This window comes from Lithobates pipiens, unplaced genomic scaffold (genome assembly GCF_037356315.1).
Source record: "Lithobates pipiens isolate NorthernLeopardFrog02 unplaced genomic scaffold, aLitPip1_a1.2 Scaffold_16, whole genome shotgun sequence".
Taxonomy (NCBI): domain Eukaryota; kingdom Metazoa; phylum Chordata; class Amphibia; order Anura; family Ranidae; genus Lithobates; species Lithobates pipiens.
Genome location: NW_027507748.1, coordinates 113,260,884 through 113,286,417, shown reverse-complemented (window position 1 = coordinate 113,286,417; position 25,534 = coordinate 113,260,884). Strand labels below are relative to the sequence as shown.

The 25,534-nt window shown below is 40.1% G+C and overlaps 1 protein-coding gene across 14 annotated transcripts in view; it reads right to left on the bottom strand.

The window, feature by feature from the left end:
• The window catches only part of NCOR1 (nuclear receptor corepressor 1), a 198,390-nt gene that overhangs the window by 66,697 nt on the left and 106,159 nt on the right, over nucleotides 1–25,534 (bottom strand). For 11 of the 14 annotated variants that reach the window (XM_077480289.1, XM_077480295.1, XM_077480286.1 and 8 more), the window contains exons 17-19: nucleotides 15,700–15,762; nucleotides 6,714–6,853; nucleotides 3,704–3,827 (exon numbers count right to left, since the gene is read on the bottom strand). In XM_077480289.1, the coding sequence (XP_077336415.1) occupies nucleotides 3,704–3,827; nucleotides 6,714–6,853; nucleotides 15,700–15,762 (327 nt within the window). The remainder of the gene's footprint in view (nucleotides 1–3,703; nucleotides 3,828–6,713; nucleotides 6,854–15,699; nucleotides 15,763–25,534) is intronic. The other 3 variants (XM_077480291.1, XM_077480290.1, XM_077480299.1) reach the window with 1 other exon arrangement.

Here is a 25,534-nt window from a genome sequence, read left to right as displayed (position 1 = left end):
CACTATGCATCAACACTTTTAGATATGTAGAGTAGAAGAGTACTTAGTCCTGAACCTTACACAAACCACTTTTACTGCATGTGCATGTGTTGCTTTGTACGTAAAAATATCTTTAATTTCAGCACATGTCAGTAAGAATCAGGGCTCGTTTAGACTTGTGGGTGGATTGGGGGGCGCGTTAAAAATATGCAGTTGAGCAGCAAAAGCAGCAGCAGGGGGTACTCGCATACTGTGGTCATGATGTTTTGCACCCATGACAAAGGATCACCCTTATCGCATTCAGCTGGCAGTAAGGCCACTGAATGCAAACCTTTCAAGCAAACGATTGTGCACTGCAACCACTCTGAAACAGTGTGCAATGGTGTGGCATTTCAAAGATTAAAACACATGGTGAGGCGGCTGTTGGTTCCCACAAGGGGAACCCTTCATTCATCTGTCCATCCTCTATTTGCAGAATACTTTTTATTGCCGAAACGGATAGTACAGCTTTTCCAAATGATGAAGGTGGGCAAAGGTGTAACTTTTGAGAGGCTGCAGCTCCTAGTATTAACTTCCACAGCACCAGAGGATCACAGAGGTGGGGTTATCTGGAGGACAGAGGACTGAAGATTTCCACCAACACAGTAACTGCCAGCACAAGAGACTTTTCATTCACTGTGCCATCCCTGATACCAATAATAAAAATTTATATATATATATATATATATATATATATATATATATATATATATATATATATATATATATATATATATAAACACTAGTCATAAGCTTTAAACCTGGAGACCAAGATTTTGGAACATCTCTGGATGTAGGGACCCACTTCCCTGGGGCCAGGTGCTGATGGCTCAGGAAGTCTGCCTGACAATTATCTATGCCTGCGATGTACAAGACAAGCATGAAGGACAGTATCCGAATCTACATCCATGATGGTTGATACACCACTGGTGTGGCATTGTCCCTCTAAATTCAGACAGGGCGGCCTTCAAGTAGGATAATCCATCGCTGCAGACGCCAAATTCCTGGATGTAGATATGAAAGATGAGATTCTCGATGACAACAAAGACCACTCCCCCAACAAGCTGCCATCTTTCATAAGGATTTTGCTAAAGATAGGAAGATTGTATTTTCCTGGATTCCAGATCCACCAAGCCAGGAAAACCCAAGTCTTTGGTGCAAAATAAACCAGTCCTTTTAGGGACTTGATTGACTTGTAATAATATGACAGAGTTGTGTTTTTGATCTCTGAAATGAAAAATTGGACAAAGGGAACTGCTTCGAAGTAAGCTCCCATTCAAAAGTAGAGAGCCAGATCATTTCTGGCCTGGAAAGCTCAAATCTAAGAATGGAGAGCCTAAAGTTTCTCCTGTGGAAGAAACACTTGGGCCCGAGTTGTGTCCAGGACTAAACCCAGACTGTACCCAACAATGCGTTATCTTCAGTGGAAATTTCTGAAAGTTCAGGACCCTATTTGAACAACAGAGCCCACACCAATTGTTCCCTGAATAGGAGGCCATCTAAGTATCCCACAAAAGAGATGCTACCTGGCCTGCACATTGCTGAACACCCAAGGTGCAGATATGAGCCTGAAGTGCAGGGACACCAGGGAACTGGTAGTGGAGAGGCCCCACAGCAGAACCAATGAAACACTGATGCACAAGAAAGAGGAGTACATGCATGTACCAGTTTTAAATGTCCACAGAAGCCATCAAGTCTCCCTGCTATAGAGAGGGGATGACAAACTTGGTGGATTCCATGTGGAATTCCCAGGCTTGAATAAAGATTTAGAATCTTTGAGATCTGGCATAGGGTGGGTGCCCTCTTTGATCGGATAGCTAGAGGTGACAAAAAGCACTGTAGATAAGCAGTAGCAATGGATCAATGATTGAATTTGTATGTGGTTCATGCAAAGAAGGAGTAGCAGAGAGATGCTTAGTCAATGCTGTATGATGGGAAAGAACAAGGAGCATGCACATGCATGACATTCCCCTATTAGATGATATTAGTGCTCAATCCAACAGCATCAATATCTACCACAAAATTGTCAAGAAATGGGGGGAATAATAAACCTGATATTCAGCCTGACTGGCCTACTCACAGAATGAATCATAAGAGGCAGTGCAGGCTCTGAGGCAATGCCAAAAGCTTTAGACCAGAACAGAATTTCACAGCTTTTACCTGAATTGGCTCTGCAAAGTGACGGAATCCAGCACCTGAAGGTCGAGAAAAGACACTCCAAAAGCCAGTTTGAGAACATCTGCGTCAGATAGCTGATGTCAAAAAGAAAAGCTACACCAGACATGTAGAAAAAAAACCCAAAAACTACCAGTTACACTCATCGGTAGCCGTGTTTCTGGGAAGTCTTCCAGGACGGCGCCCTGAGAGAGGACTGGTCCCACCTGAGAGGAAACAATCAAGAAAGAGGTCCTCAGTTGTGAAAAAGTATTGACCCACACCAGTGCACGAGAGTGAAAAACCTTGAATCTTCATACAACACCAACAAACAAAAACAGGTGGGAATTAGGCCTGCCGTCCTGGAAGACCTCCCCGAAACACTGTTACCGGTAAGTGTAACTGTTCATTTTCTCAAGTGGTTTTCCAGGACGCCACCCTTAAGCCTTGTACATACGATCAGATTGTTGGTAGGGGATTGTGTGATGAGACTACTTGCTTAAAATCTGACCGTTAGTACGCTCCTTCAGACAATTGTTGTCCAACTTTCCGCCAATAAATGTTGGATGGCAGGCTAGTACATTTTTGGCGGACAATGGTCTGTTGTCATATTTTCGTATCGTCTGTACACAAGTCTGTCACACAAAAGTCCAAAGTACAAACGCGCATGCTCAGAATCAATGCTCTACCAGACCCAGAGGCTTCCAAAATCTGCGGTCTGGCTCTCAGGGTGAGATGTCCTGCCCTCGGTTTTGGGTCTAAAGAAAACGATAAACTGTTTCGCTGTGGGGAAACAATCAAAAACTGAGGAGCACTGATGTTTATTCTTTTTGAGAGCGGAGCTGAAGAAAAGCTATCCACATCTCCCTAGGATCCTAGTAGCAGTATAACCTGAACGTTAAAAATGTCTGTGGCACCACTAATGGATGAAAAAAAAAAAAAAGAACCTATTAAATGAAGGCACTAGCAAAACACAGAATGAACATCCCCATTAAGGGTATGCAACTGATTGTAAAATAAAAATATTACCATTGAGGAACATATGTAAAATTGGAACCTACGTTTAGAAATTCAAGCCTACATTTACTGCTTTTGAAGTTGTAAAACCTATAATTGGGCACCTAAACAATGAGCTTGATGGGAATTATACCATAAGAAGCCAGCCAAGGGCATGACTAACAGAACAGCAAGCCTGGTTGTACTTACAGTGGCTATATCAGGTTATGCATGGTAGGTGTGGATAGGTAACCTTCAGGGTTCATTCATTAGAAAGTTTTTAGATGCTGCTGGAACTCTTAAATTCAAGTAAATTATTTGAATGTTTTAAAACACATCTAAAATGCCTTCATAACATTTATAACATTTACACACAACTTGCACCAATTTAAGAACCGTCTCTGAAGAATGAACAGCGAATCATCAATTTAAGAACCGTCTCTGAAGAATGAACAGCGAATCATAATTTTGTAAAGCTGATACCACTAGGTTCTCATCAGGAACTTCAGCTCATAAAATAAAAATAAAAAAATACCTTCACTATCTTCAGGATTCTCTTCATCATTCGAAACTTCATTATCATCATCTTCCTGGGCAGAAACAGTGGATGCCACACTTTCAGACTGTGATACATCTCGTTCTTCTCGTGGCTTACGTGACTGCAATACAAGCAGCACAGAATAGCCTTGTTATAATTCAGCCTTTAATAATGCAATAAAAATGGCAGTTCAATCTGAATCACTGAGCTGTAAATAAACTGCGTACATACACCAGTTTTTACCTACCTGGTAGTCCTCATGACAAAAAACTACAGGTCCCTTCTGTCACTGTGGCAGACAGCTTGTAGTTCCCAGTGTACTGCAAGGGTGCCGATGAGCATCCTTGTAGGTCTCTCACAAGCCTGCAGCTTTTAAACTGACAGCCCATTCGGATGTACAGATAGCTGTAGGAGCCCGACAACGCACTAATTTGCAGGTGCAATGCTGGGCTGGCTCTTGTGAAAAAAATATACACTTTTTTCCATGCAAAAAAAAAAAAAAAAATGTACAGTTATTAATTTTTTCACAAAGATGAACTTCTCCTTTAAATAAGGGCTGTTTTTTGATTGATGTAATATATATATATATATATATATATATAACATTTATGTGGCATTAACTTTATAGAGCAGCATTTAAGGGTAGGGGAAAAAAGGTTATTAGCACAAATCATAGTGATTATATAAGATAAGCCTGCCATAATGTGCAGGTATATACAGCGTACTTGCACACTGTGGCATGACATTCTCTGCAGATAGTGATTTAGTTTAAATTTAAAACCCTGTCAGGGTAGTAAAATATAATAAAAACACCCTTATGCTCACACCTCTCTGGTGGCTGGAATCCTCATACTTCTATCAATTCCAGCCTTCAGCATCTGTAAGTCTTTGGCATGCAATGATTCTTGGGAGTGGCAGATGTCCGTATGCCCTTCCACGGGCCCTGGTTCTATCCTCTGACCCTACATCATTCTTGCATCCTGCAGTAATGTAGGGTTTGAGTTTGAAACTACAGCCCATGGTGAGGACACAGGCAACGGACTCTCAAAAATGTTGACTGATGGAGGCTGCAGGGCTGAAATGATAGGAAGGAGGCAACCAGGGGGGCATGTATAAGAACTCATCTGCTGCACGGCACCCTTTTTAAGATTTTTTTATTTTTTGCCAGGGTTGCTCTTAAGATCTTATTTTACAGCAGTAAACATTTGTGCTGAGGGTGGAAACAGGATTAAACTTGTTACAAACATAACTGAAAGGGGGAGTTACAACTAAAGGATTTTGGAGACATTTACAGGACTTTAAAATTACAGCTAAACCACCAGGATAAGGATCCCTTTTCACAAAAAAGATCCAATGAGATTTGCAAATTACCATTACATGGTTGAAAGTAAAGAACCTTATAGTTGTGCGACTGGTTACAAAAAATTAGTAGTTCTGCGCATCCATTCTTGCGATTCACCTGAACCTACCAGACTATATAGAAGGTCAACAGAAAAATCAACAGTTATCGTATACAGGTAGTTGTATTATCTCCCACCCACATCAGTTGGAGCACTGTTAGCAGGAGCCACTACTACTCTCTCAGGTAAACTGTTCCAAAAAAAAAAAAAAAAAGTCAGATGGATAAGATGAGGTGATTGCTCTCTCCAAATTAGAGCGTTAAATGCATAAACAGATGTTCCCTTTTTTTCATAATACTCTACAGCTCGAAAGGCTAGCCAATATTGCAAGGCTTTCCACGGTTAGCGAGATTTAAAATTTCAGTTGGCATACATCATTAAAAAGAGGTTGACATTTTCAAACAATGTTTAACCACTTATGGACCGAGCCTCAGTTGTTGTTTACAGGTTTGTTTGTTTTTTTGATAGAAAATTACTTAGAACCCCCAAACATTATACACTTTTTCCTTCTAACGACCTAGAGAATAAAATGGCGGTCATTGCAATACTTTGTCCATTTTATATTTTTATATTGCGAAAGATAATGTTACGCCGAGTAAATGGATACCCAAAATGTCACGCTTCAAAACTGTGCCCGCTCGTGGAATGGCGACAAACTTTTACCCTTAAAAATCTCCATAGGCGACTGTTAAAAAATTCTATAGGTTGCATGTTTCTAGTAACTGAGGTGGTCTAGGGCTAGAATTAGTGCTCTCACTCTAACGAACGTTCGCTTCTGCATGCAAGCTCGTTGGGACAGGGTGCATTAACTTTAAAAAAAATATATTTTACCTTTTATTTTTACACGGTTTTAAAACAAAGTCACTTTTATTATTATTACAAGGAATCCCTTATAATAGAAAAAGCATGACAGGGCCCTTTTAAATATGAGATATGGGGTCAAAAAGATCTCAAATCTCATATTTAGACAAAAATGCAATAGAAAAAATAAATAAAAAATTGTCATTTAAGAAAATGGCCCCTTTAAGAGCTGTGGACATAAGTGATGTTTTGACGTTGCTTCCACCCAGCAATTGTATGGAGACGGGTGGGGGGCATCTTCCTCTCACTCGTCTCAATACTGAGCCAGCAAGAGGAGATGATCGCCTCCGGTAAGCGGCGGAGAGCACCGGATCACAGCGGGGGGGCTTCTCCCGCCACCGATAAAAGTGATCTTGCGGCAAATACACTACAGAGACCACTTTTATCTTGTAGCGGACCACCCGCTGAAAAGGAGGATACTAGGGTTATGGCAACCTCCTTCAAACAACCAACATAAAAGTGTGGTGGGCAGTCCGTAAGTGGTTAATCTACATTTATCCATTCCTAATTACAAAACTAAAACTGCAAGTTTTATTTTATTTTTTTTTAATACTGGTTTGGAATGCTACTGTAAAAAATTATTACTACAAATTCATTACACAACATATTGGAAAATATAAATTATGTTCACTTAAGTTAGATTTTTTTTTCTTTTTTTGAAAATCATATCTGGGTTAACATGTAAACATTTAAAATCATGTAAAGGAGGTTAACAAGTCTAACTGGTTCTTTACAGCAATACTCACTTTATGTTTGTGCTGCTGCAACAAGTTGTCCAAATTGTGCTTCCTTTTGTAATTGAAGTAGAAGTTTTTACACTGGGCTTCACTCTTCGTTCCTACCATCTTGGCAATGGCTCCCCAGTTACGACCGTGTTCCACCAAGCCTGCCAAAACACAAACAGACCAAAGGGGCCTGAATGAATTAAAGGAAACAAGCATTCATTGAAAAACAGTAAAGAGCAAGATGCAATAACCACTAGGTAAAGGAATTAACCCATTTAATACTAAAATAAGACACATTGAAAAATTAGGACAACGATGAGGATTAACTCAGAACAAAGTTAAATGCTTACATAGCTAAGGAAAGCTAATTAGCTAGAAGGAAGGAATAAATAAATAAATAAATAAATAAATAAAAGGATTAATATCTTCGCGATTGTTGTTCTGCTGGGTTGAAACATCACACGTAAAAAGTCTTGTGGTTGTGCTGCAGCTTTCACTACCTATAGGCAGTAGATGGCAGTCAGAGGCTTACAAAAATCCATCTCCTGAATGAGATACAACAGGTCAAGTATGCATGTAACCTACAAGCATACTTGTCTGTGTTACAAACCTTAGAGCTACAGTTTCTCGGAGCCAATAGCTTTCTGACTAAATTAGACCCGTCAATACGGTCTTCTTCTGAAAAAGGTCGGCCGGGGTGTGTGGAAATCCTGCTTACCTATTCCCACCAAATACCATAACTTGGGTAAGACCAACTAATACCTGTATGACATTTTACGAGACAGTGCTTTCCAAATCAGGTTATACCATGCAGGCAAGTACATGTCCTAAAGATCTGCAACTGTTTCGCTCTGAAACCAATGCATGCCAAAAGAACGATGTTATCTTGCACGGCACCACCTACAGCTTCACGTGCACAGATTAAGTGTGCCCATCACCTGAACTTGTATATCATAGACCATGTGCTGGCTATTAAAGCACTGGAACCTTGCTGGAAAAAGATCCATGCCCTAACAGAGTACCTGATCCTGCAAAAATCTTAACTAGGTATAAATGTAATCAATGGGATAGGTCAACACCAACCATTTACATTTAATAACGCTTGTAGAGCACCATTAGAACTGTATGGGGCTAAGCGACAATCTTTCTTGTGATACAATCCAATACAGTAGCTTTATATTAAACAGGAGTGGAGTGCGATACTTCTTCAAAAGAATATAAACACCCAGACATTTGCAAACAAAGCACCCAATTTAAAAAGTTATTGTAAAAACTTTGCAGAGGTTATCCCTGAAGGATAATGCCCCATAGTGGAGTATGGAAATCTGGGGTATTTGAATATCTGATTGTCCAGAATAATAAAGAAAAAAATAATACAACAAGCCCTTCAGGATACATAGGGACATTAACTACGTTTGGGAGAAAAAGCGGAAGGGTTGAGTGTTCTCAGAAGTCTGCTTGCCTTTCCTCTACCCCTTACCCATATGCCTCAACTAGTACTGGTAGAAAAGGCAGTTGGCAATAGAGTTAGTAGAGTACACAAGTTAGTATAGTATGAATACTGTAGCCGATTTAAAATACATCTATAACTGTATTGTAGTAAAATGAATACTATCACTAAAGTGTAGGCACCTCATTGAAGAAGAAGATCAATTAGATCAAAAGTATATCCTCTAATTTGGCCCTAAGAGTAGATATTTCAGTGATGTGGATTAGCACCTTAACAGCACCTAAACAGTTTGAGGCTCAGGGTACATTCACACCAAATGCAGTGGGACTGCATTGGGCGGCTATCCCAGCATATGACCAGGCAAAATGCTTAGTCTCCTCATCGGTCTAGTTCTCACAATTGCATTGCGATTGTGCACAGTAAAAAAAAAAAATTACCACGTGCAGTAATCTTTCAGTGCTACATGCCGAGATCAGCGAATCGGCACTGTGCTGATCCAGCTGGACCGCAGATTAGCCACTGCACTGCAACACAACAGCTGGTGTGAACACGCCTTTTCAAGGTTTTCCACACCAAATATTTGTTGCGTTTGTAACTTTTTATGGCGGCTTTAATTCAGTAACATTTTAATACACATGCTTGTGTTTGAAAAGTTTTATCAGGAAACGATGGTGGGAAAAAAAATATATTTTTATAATCGTGCATCTTTTATGAATTACAGTCCCAAACAGGACAGGAAAGAATGCTCAAAAATGTAATAACATACTTGCTCTTGTAGCCAAAGTTTAATCTATTTTTTTGCCATCTCCGATTCCTATCACCACTTCAACAGCCTAATAATTATTTTTAAAATAAAACCTTGTCATTTTAATGACATACCCAATTGAAGTTATTTCTGGGTCTCTGCTTCTGGGGCTGTACATAACTTCCCGAAAACATCAAAGCACTCTACCACACAACTACTCTCAAAGAGCTCTCAGCCCTGATAAAAGCAGTGGGCTGCCTCTTGGAAATAGTTATGAAAATATCAAAAGCTCTTCCTGGGTGGGTATCCGTTTGAGTGACATTCAAAAACTAGATGGAGGAACTGGGCTCAAAACCTGGTTTAAGTTAGTTTCAGCTGACAATTGGGAGAATAGGGATAATCCCAGCTTTAAACATCTGGGGGAAAAAGTTGGGGGGGGGGGGGGGGGGGTCGCGGTGGGCTTGGATATACAAAGCACCAAATAGCTAGTTAGCTCAACAGCCCCAGAGGGTGACAAGAGCGTGAGTGGTAGTCAACGCCAATGTAATAGCTGATGCTACTGATAGCACTGCTTCTAAGCAATTTCAGTACAAAGAAGGAGCCCTAGGAGGAAAGGATGGAATGCAGTCCCACCTGCTCCCAGTTGGCTGCAAGAACTCAGGAAATCCTGATTACATCAGAGATGGCATCACTGCCATTTCCAAACAAACCACACTGCAAAAGCACTGATCACATTGTGCTACCTAACATTCTTATAAAGAACTCTGTAGCAAAAGAGGTTTGCTTTGTTCTGCAAACCAGGCCCCAATCTGTATTAATTTTCATGCAGGATGTAGTTGAATATGTACCGGATGGCTGAACCCTTAATGACAATAGCGAACACCCGATGCCTAAGGTTAACAAAATGCCATTTTGTAAGCTTCTATTGGCCCCAAACTATACCAGCAGAGGGTTCTTAGCACCTAATTACACTCTACCATCATTAGAGCAGGCTATTTTTATTGCATGGTAGGTCTGATCATCTCTTGCGAGGAACGATTTAATCTATTAATAGCCCCAACCAGACACCATGTAATGATGTAAAAAGATAATGTCAGGCCATGGCTTCAGCTGCCATAAGCAGTGGCTATCCATGAAAAGCAGCCTGCAGTTCTAGAGGACACCCTACTGATGGAGGTAACCGACTTAAATATTCAGTTAAGCTCATTGCACAGTTGCTTTGGATTGTTGCCAGTAAGAGTTATAATTCCGCTATTTCTATCCCGTCTTCCACGCCAGAGTGACCTCTATCAACAAAGATAAGGCACTTGTATGTGGAATTCCACAACATATCTAGCTATATGTGGCTCAGATATTTCTATTTTATCAGCCAGAGAGTGGCCTCTACTTTCTCTTGCGCTGCCCAGCTTTCTGAAAGAGAAATACATGGATTCCCCCAACCAAGTTAAGCAGTGTTGATGGCTCCAGATGCCAAGCAATGTATTCTATAGAGTTCAAACAGAAGCTGCACACCTCACAGGAGAATATCCCCTACCCGCTGTCACATCAAGGGGGATATTGGGTGGCTGCTGGAGCATGTTAAATGTTCTACGGGAAGAATATGTAGCATGTTCCAAAAGGCAAACGTAGTCTTGAACCGCTTCAATACAGGGCACTTTCGCCCCCTTCCTTCCTAGCCCAATTTTCAGCTTTCATCGCTCTAGCGCTTTCAGTGACAATTGCGCGGTCATGCTACACTGTACCCAAATGAAATTTTTATCATTTTGTTCGCACAAATAGAGATTTATTTTGGTGGTATTTATTCACGACTCAGTTTTTTATTTTTTGTGATATAAGTGCAAAAAAAAGCGGAAATTTTGAAAAAAAAACGATATTTTCTTTTTTCTATTTTAAAAGAAATCCAATAAAATCTAATTTTGTCATAAGTTTAAGCAAAAATGTATTCTGCTACATGTTTTTGGTAAAAAAAAATTCCATTACATGTATAATAATTGGTTTGTCTGATCACGGACATATGAACGCAAATGATCATGTAACATGTGTGCAGGCGATCACGTACATATGTGTGCAGATAATCATTGGGACATGTGATTTTAGTGGGACATATGTGGGGGACATGTTTTTATTATTAGGGACATGTGTTTTTATGTTTTGGGGACATGTGTGTTTTGGGGACATGTGTGTTTATACTGTGTGGTGTGTTGTGTGTTTACACTAGACTAGTTATCAGTGAGTAAAAAGCTGTAAAACAACAGCTCATACTCACTGAACATCAGCCGGCTGCAGCGATCTGCTCTCCTCAGCGATTACTTCTGTGTGAGGAGAGGAGGAGCCGATTGCCTAGCAACCGGCTGTTTGTTTACATCACATGACGGCCGTGATTGGACACGGCCGTCATGTGATCAGGAGGGCCAATCACAGAGCCCTCCTGCCGATCTGAGATGCGCGTTCGGGTGACACGAGCACATCGGGAGGATCCCGCTCCTTCTGAAGGACGTTCCTGAACGTCCTATCAGAAGTAGACGGCTCCCGCCCGGCCGTATATGTGCATTGGCCGGGTGGGAAGTGGTTAAAGCTAAGCTCCAGCTTTTTGTACGCTTTAGTTTGTTTGGGCGAAGCTGGAACTCTGTCCCTCATCAAAATTTTGAGGCCGCTGGATGTGCTGTATAAACTCTATGTAGCTGAGGCTATATACAGCATACCACACTGTTCCAGGCTCGAGCTGAGACCTTCCTGTCTCATACCAGGAACACAAGAGAGTCTATCTGATTGGCGCTCAGCCATTCAGAGAAAGCAATGTATTCTAGCAATGAATACAAAGCTTCCTTCGACTGAGTCAGAGGTTTTGACATCAGCCCGTCTCTGACTCAGAGGAAGCTTTGTATGTATGTAAAGTGTATCAAAAGCTGAAGTTCACCTTTAAAAGGTGGCAGGACTCCAATGCCCAGACCAGAATGGAAGAACTAATCTACAAGAAGTTTGGCAAAACACCATTATGACCAAAACTTACTAAAGCCTGGTACACACTGGTAAAAACTGACAGCTCCGGTCAGGTGCTGCTGTACTAACCAACCATGCGAGGTTAGTCCTGTGATCTCCCCCCCCCCCCCCCCCCCGCCCCCGCCCCCGCCGAGCGCTTGGTCACTGCATGAATGAATCCATCGAGTGCTTGCCAGTAGTAGTAAGCCTGAAATATTAAGTGTACCAGATGTAGTCTGTCGATAAGAGCAAAAATTCTGAAGGTGGGTTCTTATTAATATACCATAAATGGTTGCGGTATCCATCAGCTTTAACAGTCACCAAACAAGAATAAAATCATCAGAAAATCTTAGGACTTAATAAGACAATACTTCAATACCCTCCGTTAATATAAAGATTGAAAGGGAGAGAACATGAAGATTTTTTTATGCACTACCAAGAGCTATTGCACTGGACATTGCTGTCATTCTTCTATGTTGGTGAAAGCAATCCCATGAGCTATGTTGTCATTGAGGATACAAGGCTTCTGAATGTTACACAGGCCATCAGTTCTCTTTCCTTCCTGTTCTGCTCACCTGAAATGAACTATGTCAAGCGCTACAAGAAAACTCCACTGCTCCGATAATCACACTGTGTGGCTGCATTAGCAGAGGATTATTAGAGTCATTCCAGGTAAAGACTTTTTACCTTCTCTATGGAGGTCAGAGCTGCTTACTGTGGTAATTTCACCCACGCAAGCATTTTCGCCCTGAAAAAGTCAAATTACCAATTAGACTAAAAAAATTTAAAATTCTATTCACAACTTTCTAAAGCAGAACAAATGGATATCACTAGTGCCAATGGTATTACACATTTCAAGCTGCGGTATACTCAAAGTCCATAATGCACCATTTTCAGTACCCTTTAGTCGTAATGAACGCCATCCAGTTAAGTCACTCCTTATGTTCGTAGTTGTGTTAAAGCCTCGGGTCATCTTTGACCCAGGTGTCCCACAAAATAGAGTGAAAAAGCCTTAAAAAGGAAAATTTTCCTTTAGAAATATGAGATTCCATTGCTGGTTGAAGGATTTTAAGTTGCAAATGGGGGATTATTATTCTTATCCTTCCTTCATTACTTTGCAAGTCACTGCCCCTGTACAAGTATGTTAGGTTTCCTGACACTCTGCTTGCTGGTCAGGGGACTCAGTGGAGCAGCAAAGACAAAGATGACAGTCACACAGCTTACACCATCCACATGACACTGCAATGGCAGCTCCGATTGATCTATACTGACAGTTTCACATCAAAATCCTTACAAAGTACAGACAAGCATGCACACACAGACATGTATGTTCATATTTTTCATTATAAACATTTACTGATCATAAAGTGCTGGCAGCCAACAGAGATGAGCAAATTAATTTGCAGAAGGATGGATATTCAATGAATAACTGATTTGTTTAAATAGGTTTGCTTAAAGATAAGTTAACAATATTCATAAATCAAGATTGGATAGATCAACTGTGATCCAGACTAACTTGCTCATCTCCAGGTAAACGTCCAGAAGGTAGAATTTTACATAAAAAGGACAAACGTTTGTGAACAAAACATGCATGCTGGCAACGTTAGACAATATATTTTTCTCCCAAAACAAAATTGGGAACTGTCCAGCACTGAATGCATGTACATAAACAAGCTCTCAAAATGCCAAGCAATATGGAAGCTAGAATCCTATAGTTAACATGCTTTTTATACCATTTTTAAAATGCAAATATGGTTAAAAAATGTATTACAATAAAAAGGTTTTCTTGGATTATGGAAAATTTGCCCCACTCTTTTTTGTCCTAGTGCACAAAGATGTGCATTTTTAGTCAGGAAGGAAAACCAAACTAACTTATAAAGGATGTTGGAAGTTAAAACTTGAAAGCACAACTTCAATTAAGAACACCCCTCGGATTGGAGTATGGACAGCTAATATTTGTGGAACATGCAGTCAAAGGCCTAAGGTAATCAGGTAAAGGGGGGGTTGAGACTGGATCCCGATAAGAATGTGCTTCAGAAGTCTGCAGAATGCCTCCCACACCTTTTTCCATAGGTCTAAACATAGTCTCCAGAACTGATTGTTCATGTTTACAGGAGTGTCCGCTGGAAGTTCTGAGGGAAGATGGCTGAGGCAGTTAGATGGTGCTTGGATATCCAACAGTTTTGCAATGTTGGTTTCCACCTTTTAATAGTGTGGCCAGGCTATGGACATTTATATATTTACATATGCGTAACAAGCAGTAAACAAACTAATTACAATATCTCATATCCATGGATAACCTAAAGGTTGGCCTGTACAGGATTGAACAGAGTTCACCCTCCCTTTCTAACACCTTGAAAAAGCTAGAACTTTTTTCCCTGGATATACCACCAATATTGTGAATCTCAAAATAATTTATCGCAAAATGGTTTCAACTGGCTCTGCACCCATAAGGAAAACTCTAACGTGTTTCAACTATGTAGGGCTTAATCGCAGAGGCTATAGTGACATCTAAGATTAAGCCCTACTTCACTGAAACGTGTTAGAGGGGCTTTCCTGATGGATGGAAAGATAGATAAAGCCATTTTGTGATTCACTAAATTGGTGTGTGGTCCTGGAAAACATTTGTGGCTTTATGGTCGAGCTTGAAGTGTCCTTATAAGTAACCCAGTGGCAGTGTTTGAACCGGCTGGCACATCTGACAGAAGCATGCAAGTGGTGCTGTGTTTCATCTGGTTCGTGCATGTACCTTCCAAAGGCTCTTTTACACCCAGAGTAATACTGCACAGAATCAAATGAATGTGCACACATACTTTCAGTGTAGCAGACTGAACTGTCTGGTTACATTTAACATTACAATATGGTTTATTTGGCTATCCTTCCAGCAGGACCAATCAGGGAAAGTTATCAATGCAAGAAAGAATACAAGCCCAAATCTATTAAAGCAGAATGCCCTTTTGTGCACAACGTATGCATATTTAAGCAGAACTGGAGCCTGAAGAGGGAGTACTCTTTGGAAATGGATAATATAATATATATATTTTTTTTTTTTTAACACATATACACACACACACACACACACACACACACCATCTTGACGAGATGAAAACCCTTTCCCAATTGCAAGGAAAAAAGAAAGGGCTGCACTATCAAAGGTTGTATGTAGAAGGTGTCCCATTTCCCTATGTGGGGATAAGAAATTTTCCATTACCCTTGGGAAAGCACTTTAAAAATATGGATAATGCATTTAAAATTCTCAGATGCATGTGAGACAGTAAAATTTCACGTTTTTTTATAATCAGATTGTTCACAAAGGATTCTAGCTTGTGTTTAAACACAGATTATTACAGAAAATGTTTAGGACTGCACAAATACTTATTGTAACAGCCTAAGACACAGAGCTGGCTATATCTAATAAGAAAGAAGTGCTAAGCATTAAACTCCTGCATATCTTGGGGTGCTGCACTTTTAGAATAGGAAAAAAAAAATAAGCACAGTAAGTGTACATAAGAGTACAGTGCCCCAATGCAGCTAAACACAGCTGTCAGCGCTATATGTGGCCATGTGACCTGCAATTAACCAATGACTGTCTTCCCCAGTCATCGCCCCCTTTTGTAGCTTTGAAGAAATGGGCCTGTGACTTTTTCAGCAGACGCACAGCCACTTATAGTTTCACATAAATCGCAAACAATTCCCAGCCAATAAAATGCCACAACTACAATACTGAACACCACAAAAAAAATAAAAAAAATAATCAAAAAAATAAATAAATAAAATCAGCTACATTAGCAGCATCTACGTCTTACCACGGAAACCAAACTTGAAATCTTTACCTTTTTTAGCAACTTCCATTTCTTCTTCAGTCCAACGTGAGGTCTCCACAGTCTCTGCAGAAGCTGAAAGCACAACACAGCAAATCCCATCAAAAAGAAAGACCTGGATTTGCATTACGAGCTCCAATCCTACAAAGCCCACACTCAGTGATCCATTTATGTGCAGGCTTCCTCTGTAAAAGCCATTCGAGGGGAAGGCTGCCTGTGATGCTACGAGGCAGTCACTTCTGATGACAAGAAGGATAGTGACAAGCCAAAAGGACCTGAGCGTTACAGTCACGGATGAGCTGAAACTATGAAAAAATAAAAAAAATCCATGCAGAATTAAAAAATACTGCACAATGGGAGCAATGGACTACAACACCAAACCATGAATGCATGGATGATTCCTGCCACCAGGAACATAATGTGGACGTATTCACCAATATTCCATGAGAGCTAACCACATAATCCATGGAGGGTAACCTAAAATATAAGGTGTCTAAAATAAGCAAATCACAAATGTCTACAACCAGTTTAAGAAGTTCTTAGGACTCAGGAAAACCAAAGTATATTAAAATCAAGCATATAACCATAATTTTCAGGTGCATGATCATCCCTGTAACCCTAATATGGACTGTTTCCAGTGTTTGACAACTGTCAAGTTAGGACAGAGTGGGGAAGATTAGAACCTCTGACAGATTTTAACTGACATCCATGTCCCTATTGGAGTTGCTGGGAATTCTCTCCAATGGGTACACAGACAAAAAAAAACGCATATTCAGCATAGCAGGGGAACGGTTAGAATTTCTGACAAGTGTAGTGTGCATCAATCTTAAAATAATTTAAAGATAATAATCCAGAAAAAATTTTAACTATTTCCTTAGAGTAAGGCGAGTCCACCAGTTTTAATATAGAGAATAAAATGAAGGTTAACATCTCAAGCAGTTTTTTTTATCAAGGATTGCAGGCAAAAAGAAAAGTACTCTACTTAGAAACTATTTAAAGCAGACCTAAAGTTTTTTGTTTTTTTCTACACTTAAAAGCCAAGTTCACCTTTTGAATAAAATAACCCTGTATGCTGTAATGTACTGTGCAGTTTTGTGATATATAAAGTGAAATGTCACTCTCCCAATCGACATTAATTTAAAATCCTGGCACCCCTGAAGCTTGCCCAATGAACTCCCATATCGATTACATTCTCTTGTCCCCAATAGTGCCTGGAACACATACATTGGGCGCTTGTTCCCAGCATCATGGCAGTACGATTTAAAAAAATAAAATAAATAAAAAAATAAATAAAGCTTGGCACGTGTAATGTGCTTCACTAGCAGCTCAGTGTTGCTGCGATAGTGACAGAGTGCAAAGTGGCTCATTACATCTTTACCTTTAAAAACTGCAAGTAAAAATAGTGGATGTATGCACACTATGTTTCTTGTGGCTGTTTCAGAAGGATACCCAGCTGCTGTGTAGACACAACCCAATTCTCTATGACCCTTTGTTTTGCGCTCTATAGGCTGCACAGAGGTCATAGGCTTTCCACCTCACCCACAATGGTAAAATCAGTCTGTATATGCAAGTAAAGCATGCTTGTTATACTCACTGTGGAACCTAGCATCGTGTAAAAAGGCTGTTTGATCCTGTCTTCTCTGTTCTTCCCCTTCTTCCAGTCCCCAAACCATCTCTGGATAGAACAGAGGCTGGGGGACAAGCTGCACATGCTGAGTTTGGTTTGTATTGCTAGAGAGTTGTTTTTTCTTGGGAGAATGCATGTGATCAGCACTGTCCAGACAGTGGGCCAGGAAAGTCAGGACAGTCAGAGCAGAATGAAAACTCCTCCTACAAGCTCTAACCAGACACTGATAGAAGTCACAAAACTGCTCTAACTGCTGATGAAAAAAAATGTATTTAGCAGTTTATATGTACTAAAACAACTGCATTTCCACGTTCTGTGTACTGTGGGAGACCAGATAGAGTGAATGCAGGGTCCTGGGCTTAGTAACTTTTTAAGCTTCAAAATTTGTATTAGGGGCAACACACAACTGTGTAGAACAGTGTAGCACAACCTATTTCTACGCTCGCATTTAAATGACATCACAGCATTTAAAATTCATAAGTGGCTAACAGGGATGGAGGAACACTAGAGTGGGGATAGGCTGCTCTATAATATGTCTGGCCCTGGCAAAGAATAAACTTAGTTCCTACAGAGATAGAGAGAGAATGATTACGTCACTTTCCTCAGACAGCTTACACTAATTTGAGGAACAGACTCAGACTGCAAGATGGCATATGAATATGAAATATGTAGAATGCAAAAAGGATTAGCTAGTATGCAAGTTTTAACTTACAATCTCAGAGCTTGCAAAAAATAAAAATAAATGTTGTACTAAATCGTGAGAATTCTTTTTTTTGGAGCCCATTGATGGACACAGAAAGTGTTAACATTTGGGTTAAACTATCCCCTACAGAAGAATTGGACACAAACAAAAAAAACTGTAGGCCAGCACAGGGTATAAACACTTATACTAGTAGGCCTCTTTAGTAGCATTACCAAGCGCATGATCATAAACACAGACCTATATCCCTCAATGGGAAAGAGATTTTACATAAGTACAAAAATCCTAATTGTTTTCCTTGTTCACTAAGGGACACAGGTAGTCAAACCTTAAAGAACATCCAAGACCAGTCCACTTGAGTAGTGTGCATCAGCAAACAATCCTTAGCAGGCTCAACATAAAAATGGGAGACTGCTTGCAGCTCAAAGACGCCTGAAGGATTGTGTGCCCAAAGCTGGCAGCATATGAGGCAGAAATATCCAACTGGAAGAACTTGGAGAAAGTCTGAGCAAAGACCAGATGGCAGCCTTGCAACAGTGATGAGATCCCCCTGTATATGGTTTTGCCAAGTCAGACATGGTTTAACAAAGTAAAGTTATTTCCAAAAGAAGGTGCAGTGCGGGACCCACCAGAGAAAATAGTTCTGTCACTTGGGCCCTAAAAGCAGCCTAATCCTCTATCTATAGGGTACACATCCTGTTAAGGAAAGACATGGCTGGCTACACAGTGGGGAGTGATCACTTATGAACAAAAGCCGCACCAACAGATACAAGACCAACAATCTTTGTACAAAAACAAAACACATAGGTGCAAAGGGAAAGTCTTTGCTGCCCTTTGTGACCCCAAGCTGGAAAAAGTCCAGGTAAAAGCAAGAGGCTGATCCTCTTGCTTTAGGGGGTGCACACTGCATCAATAAGTGCCACAATTGGCTCTATCAACATGAGTAATACCAGAGGATGGCAGCAACTCCGGGGTAAGCTCATCCGAAAAGGTCTTGAGTGATTTAGAATCAAAAACATAGCCCTTGCAGCCAGTTGCTCAGGAACTGCTAGGGCTGCAGGGAAAATCAAAGATATAATCTGCTGCAGAAGGCACAGATGAAAGCATAGGCCTTGGAGTAATGAAGTAACTGTGCAATTTGGGTCAAAGTCTTGCACATGACCCAAAAAGGACGACTATTAATGTGCTAGATCAGTGGTATCCAAATGCGGCCCTTTGCCTGCTTTTATCTGAGGCACTATTTCATCCACTGTTCCCAACAATGGGGCATAATCCCCCACCCCCTTTTTGACTCCCAATGACACCAACAATAGGGCATTGTATTTTGACCATAGTCCAGCCCCCCAAAAGTCTTTAGGACATTAAAGTGGCCCTTTGTTTTGTTTAGAAAGTTTGGAGATCCATGTGCTAGCTTAACAGCAATGGACAGCAAGACTTCATCAATGGGCGCTCTGGAAGCAGTACCTGAGGTGAGGTTGTGTGGAAATGTATTATTTCTTTTGCACTGGCATCCTCCAAACAATTGTGGACCCTTTATGTGGAATACCTTTGGTTTTAGGTCTAATGATTCCTTAATTTCAAACAAAAAGGCATAAAGTACCACATTTATATACATGAGCTTCATGTAATCAACATAACAAAAAAAAATTAAATAAAACCTCTAATGTTCATTAGCCAAAAAAAAGAACTTCCTCAAGAGAAAGGCAAACAAATGGATACGTGCAATTACTACAGAAACGTTCAAACTAAAAGATGCTACATCCAACATGCAAGAGAATATCATGGAGACAAAAATGCCATGTAGTAACAAAAATGACTTGTCAACACAATGCGTAAAGGGGTGGGGGGAGCACCTTAAATGTTATATGTTGCAGTAGTTAATTCTGCATATACAAAGACCTACCTCATAGAAAAAAAAAAATAACATAAGAAATGGAAACCACAGTTAAAAACCATGAACTTGATGAGTTTGATGGAAATCCTCTGTAATTTTTGTATGTACCTTAGCCTCAGACAGAGCGTCGACTTAATCCCCACTATACTCCCTACCTTACCAGGCAATTTTTACATTCATTGTTCTGCCACCGAAATGCAACTGCAGGTTTGATAGAGACAAATGAAACATCCAAGGCCAATGGACAGAAGAAAGCAAATATTACATAGCTAAATAATAAAAATACTGTATGGTTTCTCTTTAAAAAGACCCAAATTACAACAGCGGAAGCATAGGGATAAATAGCTAAAAGATTTAAATGTGAGCAATGCATTTAAAGGATCGGTGATCTCCCCCCACTTCACCTCTGATGGCCAGAAAGTTAACACGCACATAATATCCTTAAAAAAAAATAAAAAACATGTTGGGTATTAGCAAAGCAGATAATCTGGATACTACTATTTAAGCAGAATGACTATTCTACATTCCCACAAGACTAAGGCACAATTTATATCCAAGTGTTTTGGCGTGGCTGCGACATTTTCATACATTAGGGCCTTCAGCAAAGCAAGAGAAGAATAAAAGTATGTTTTTTTGTGTGATTTGAATTGCTCAATTAGTTATTTCTTTTTTTAATACATCACTAGCAAAAGGATGCTTATTCTAGAATTGGCAAGGTGATCATACAATTAGGGATGAGCCCGAAGTTAAAGTCGAACGTAAGTTCATATCAAACATTGGGTGTTTGCCGAATAGTGAACAATTTGGGGTGTTCACGGAAAATTCAAAAGCCGCAGAACACCCTTTAAAAGTCTATGGTAGAAATTAAAAGTGCTAAATTTAAAGGCTTATATGCTAGCTATTGTCATAAAAAGTGTTTGGGGACCTGGGTATTGCCCCAGGGGACATGCATCAATGCAAAAAAAAAAAGTTTTAAAAATTTATGTTTTTTTTGGGAGCAGTGATTTTAATAATGCTTAAAGTGAAACAATAAAAGTGAAATATTCCTTTAAAATTACGTACCTGGGGGGCGTCTATAGTATGCCTGTAAAGTAACATGTAACAATGTGTGCAAATGAGGACATTAAAGCAGGCAATATGTGCAGGATAGGAGGGCAGATGGTATAAGGTGAGTCAGCATGAACAGAAGAGAAATGTTGGACGGTATGATGGTGGACGATGTGTGAAGAAACCCATTGGAACGAAGGCAAAGCATAGACAGGACACAAGGTCACATGTCTGCCTCGGGCAACAAAGGTTACATGTAATTACCTGTCCATCTGTGCTTAAAAAGCAAAATATGTATGCCCAAAATCACAAATAAAAACTAGCTTTGTTTTAAAAACGGTACAGATTTAGGCTTCGTACATCACCCTCTTGATCTACATGTCTATTTGTTTCAAATATACATTAAAGTGCAACTGCACTTTCGTTGAGCAAAAATAACATTCCCCTCTGGGTGATCTAGGTACAGTGCAAGAATTTTAACAAACTTTGCTGCGGATTCCTACCTTTTGTTATTCTGAAGAAATAGCCATTTCTCTGTGTCCATGTGCAATGTGAATGTGTATGGGAGTGGTTTTATAATTATCAACTGCTGCACCTTCTGCTGTTATTGAGTGTGTCAAAATCAGATTTGTACCTTAGTGCAGACTTCTGGGAAAATCACTAAGCCAAACAAGTAGTAAATGACTTTTCTGTGGAGGTGAGACATTCTGTACAGAACGCCCTCATGTAGTCATATTGCATTGCATTTTACAGAACATTACAAAGCTAAAAAGATTGAAAAGGGAATTTAGTGTTTAATAACATTTAATTACAATATTACTTGTGTTGCAACTGTATGCTATATCATTTTTTTGCCATTTTTTTTCCCTGAAAATAGAGTTCCCCTTTAAACTCTGTCTCACTATAGGGCAGTGGCCTTAATCTACGACAACCCATGTACATATACAGTTGCAAGCCAAAACAGAAAACGTCTTTACAAACTTAAACACGTTCCAGAACATGTTCTGGATGTTTAATTATCCACAATAAATTTCATTAAGTCACTGAAGGAAGGAAAGAACAGTAAAAATAATTAATGCTGAGATTTTGGCAGGAGGCGAGTAGGTAACATGTAGCAAAAAAGGAAGATTCTGCCAGGATCAGCATGTCAAGTCTCAAATCACATAATCCTCCAACATATTCCAGAGGCACAAACATTTTGGAAAAGCAAATATTTAATTTAAAGAACAGTCTGTACTTTGACACTTGTCCTCCTAGAGGTCATATTTCTTATATGCCCACGTACGGCCACAAGGTCAACGTTCATAAAACAGGATGAGTCTCTGGAAAGGGACACGCTTCCACCCCCTCCCCCAGGATTTTCCAAAGTAAAGATCCAACAGTAAATCATAAAACATGGATGGACAAATTAAAGTTCAGGAGCAGTCTTGTTGTCCATGGCAGGAGATGGCAAATCCTAACAATTATCTGATCTCATTTGATCTGTTATTTACCCCATTTACTCCATTGTTGGCATCAGTGGATGAAATAGGGCCCTAAGGGCCAAATAAAAGCAAACAAAGGGCTGCATCTGGAGACCACTGAACTAGACTCAATGAGAAGTTGATCTGATTAAAGCTGCTCATATTACAGTAGCAAGTCTGTAATTTTTAACAGTTGAACAACAGGATTGCTAAGGAACCACTTTTCTTACAGTGTTGCTCCCTCTCTGGCCAAAGAAAGGAGACGTCATTAAATAGATAGAGAGGTTCTACGGTATTCTGGCCAATGATGGAGAAATGCTCATCAGGAAGAGTGATTATTGCCACTGGTGAAAAGGCTCTTAGGGCAGCAACATTTTCCATCAAACATATAATGTCCTCCATGTTTGTCTAAACAAATTAATTTATATTCAAAGTGTAGAAATATCCCCAAAATAGAGTTTTTGTACCTCCACTAAAATCATTTTCACAGAGTCCACTGAGGGACACACGCAAACAAAAAAAACAAAAAACACAAGTTTTTTTGAAGCATTAGCAAGAAGAACACAGGATGTCTAACCTTTGGGACATCAAAAACCAACCAAACTGAAGGGTCAGCCACACAGCAAACAAATACTAACAGGTCCAAGGAAGCATACAAATAGGGACTGCCCGAAGCTCAAAGAGGATCTTATACCAAAAGATGGCTTAAAATTAGGCCAAAATGTCCACCTAGTAGAGGATTTACACCACGTAAAATAAACCTCACGTCTAGTCATAGACTGTATGAAAAGTAGCCTTCAAAGCTTATACTATTGCAGGAATCACAGATTCTCGCAAAACCTGGTCTTCAAAAGCCATGCTATTAAAGCCATGACTTGTGAAGCGAGATGGTAAATGGATTCCTAAAGTGGTCATAAACCCTTACATATAGCCAGTAAAGTGACTGCCCTCATGTGTTACACAGATGAAATAAATACACAAGTTGTACCTAAATGTCTAGTCATCTTTCTTCTACATCCATTTAAAGTGCAGAATTTATACAGGATATCTCAGCTCTAAAAAGCAGGGGGCGGGGAGCTGAAGTTACATTAGTCTAGAGAGCTCTGAGAGCTGATTGGAGGGTAGGGACATACCCCCTTCATACAGCACACAGGAACAGAGCTGTCAATCTGCTGGAGCTTCCTCCCATCACCTTTTTTTCCTCTTGGTGTCAGGAAAATGTGTCAGAGGTGACTTCTGTAGCAGAGGAATGAGGCAGCAGACATAAATGGCACTAAGTGTTTTAAGTACACATTATAAAGGGCTATGTTTTGTTCATATTTCATGTCTAAAGTGTACAATTGCTATAGGATAAAAAAAAAATCCCAATGATCTTGAAGAGTCAATAAAGCATCTGCCAGGAATCTTCCAGATCAATGTACCACAAGTCCTAAACAATGAAGATCAGAATGTCCCCAACCTCAATCTTGCATAGTAGACAAGGAAGAAGTTTTAGGGTAGGGAAGGCATAGATAAAAAGGCATACATCCCATGGAGCCACCAAAGCACCCACAGGATCCCTATACTGGGGAACAAACCTGTCCCGTTAATTGTTACACCCTGGGGTCCACATCTGGCACCCCCTACCTGTGACACAGGTCCTGGAACACAGGGTGTAGGGACTATTTCAACGAGTCTAGGCACTGTCAGGTGAGGAAGTCTGCCTGCCAACGGTCTACTACTGGGATGTACACAGCTGGGGGAGGGATCCGATCTACATCTCTTGCCACAATGGGGTCTATTTACTAAAGTTGGAAAGTGCAAAATTAATCTCACTTCTGCAGAGAAACCAATCAGCATCTAACCTCAGCTTGCTCAATTAAGCTTTGGCAATAAAACCTGGAAGCAAATTGGTTTCTAGATATTATGCCTGCATGTCCCCCATCTTTCCTGCACATTTGTGGTTCATTTGTTTAGCTCTAGGGTCTCTACAATACCAGTTTGTTGCCCTACCCTTTAGTCTCTCTTCTACACCTCAGGGCATTACAAAGGTGTTTGCCCCCAGTATTAGCCCTGTTGCGCTCTTGTGGGATACATCAGATGACCCCCTATTGAATGAACAGTCAGCTTGTGCTTGTTTGGTTAACGTGGCTTTCAATTTCCAGACGTTACAGTGGTTCAGGTGGTCCCTGGGTATGCCAATTACTTTTGTACTGTGGACCAGATTGTCCCTAGTTTAGTGACTCTTGAACCCTTTTTTGGAGATCCTCACAACTGATGTCGGGCTGAGGTATCCCGAGCACCCGGTCAGGGTGATCATAAAACGCAGACTCTCCCTGATTAACATCCTGGAACTTTACGGACCAACTTGTTGTAGGGACATCTAAATTGGATTCAGTTAGATATCGCCACTGCAGTGGCATACATCAACCATTAGTAAAGAACCAGAAGTCTCAATGGGGTTTATTTTCTAAAGCTGGAGAGTGCAAAATCAGCCTCACTTCTGCAGAAGTAAAAAAGAAAATGCACCATTTCAGGTAGATTGTTGTTAGGGGGCAAGTAATTGAAAACCAACTCTTCTCGGAAGACAGACTATACATATTCTTCAGGTAGTGCGAATTTAGAATTTACTGTGAACATTTCTAGAGTGTTGTCATAATGAAAATGTTTAACACAACAGAAAAACTTGATATGAAAAAACTACAAAAGAAACCCAAAGCCTTCCAACACCCTGCAACCACCAAGCTTTCACAGGATTCAATATGAAACCACACAAAGTAAAAGGGTAACGAAACACAATATCACAAACGTGAAAAAAGCAAACATCGAAAGTCAAATTACTAATCACACAGAAAGGACATAAGCAAAAATGCTCCCACTATAACCAAACCAGTTTCATCTCTCAATTGAACTACCTGCAAGAGTTCCACATTTGCTCCTCACATCTATACACTCAATCGACACTGAGATACAACGCTGTTGTCCAATCTGAATAAAGAATGCTAACCCACAGCCATGAAGACTAGTGCACCAACGAATGTCATGATTAGCAGAGAAATGGAGAATACAACAAATGACTAAGCCATGTTAAAAGAATGTCCAAATTTCCATTTAAATTGGCAAAAGAAATCCCAAAA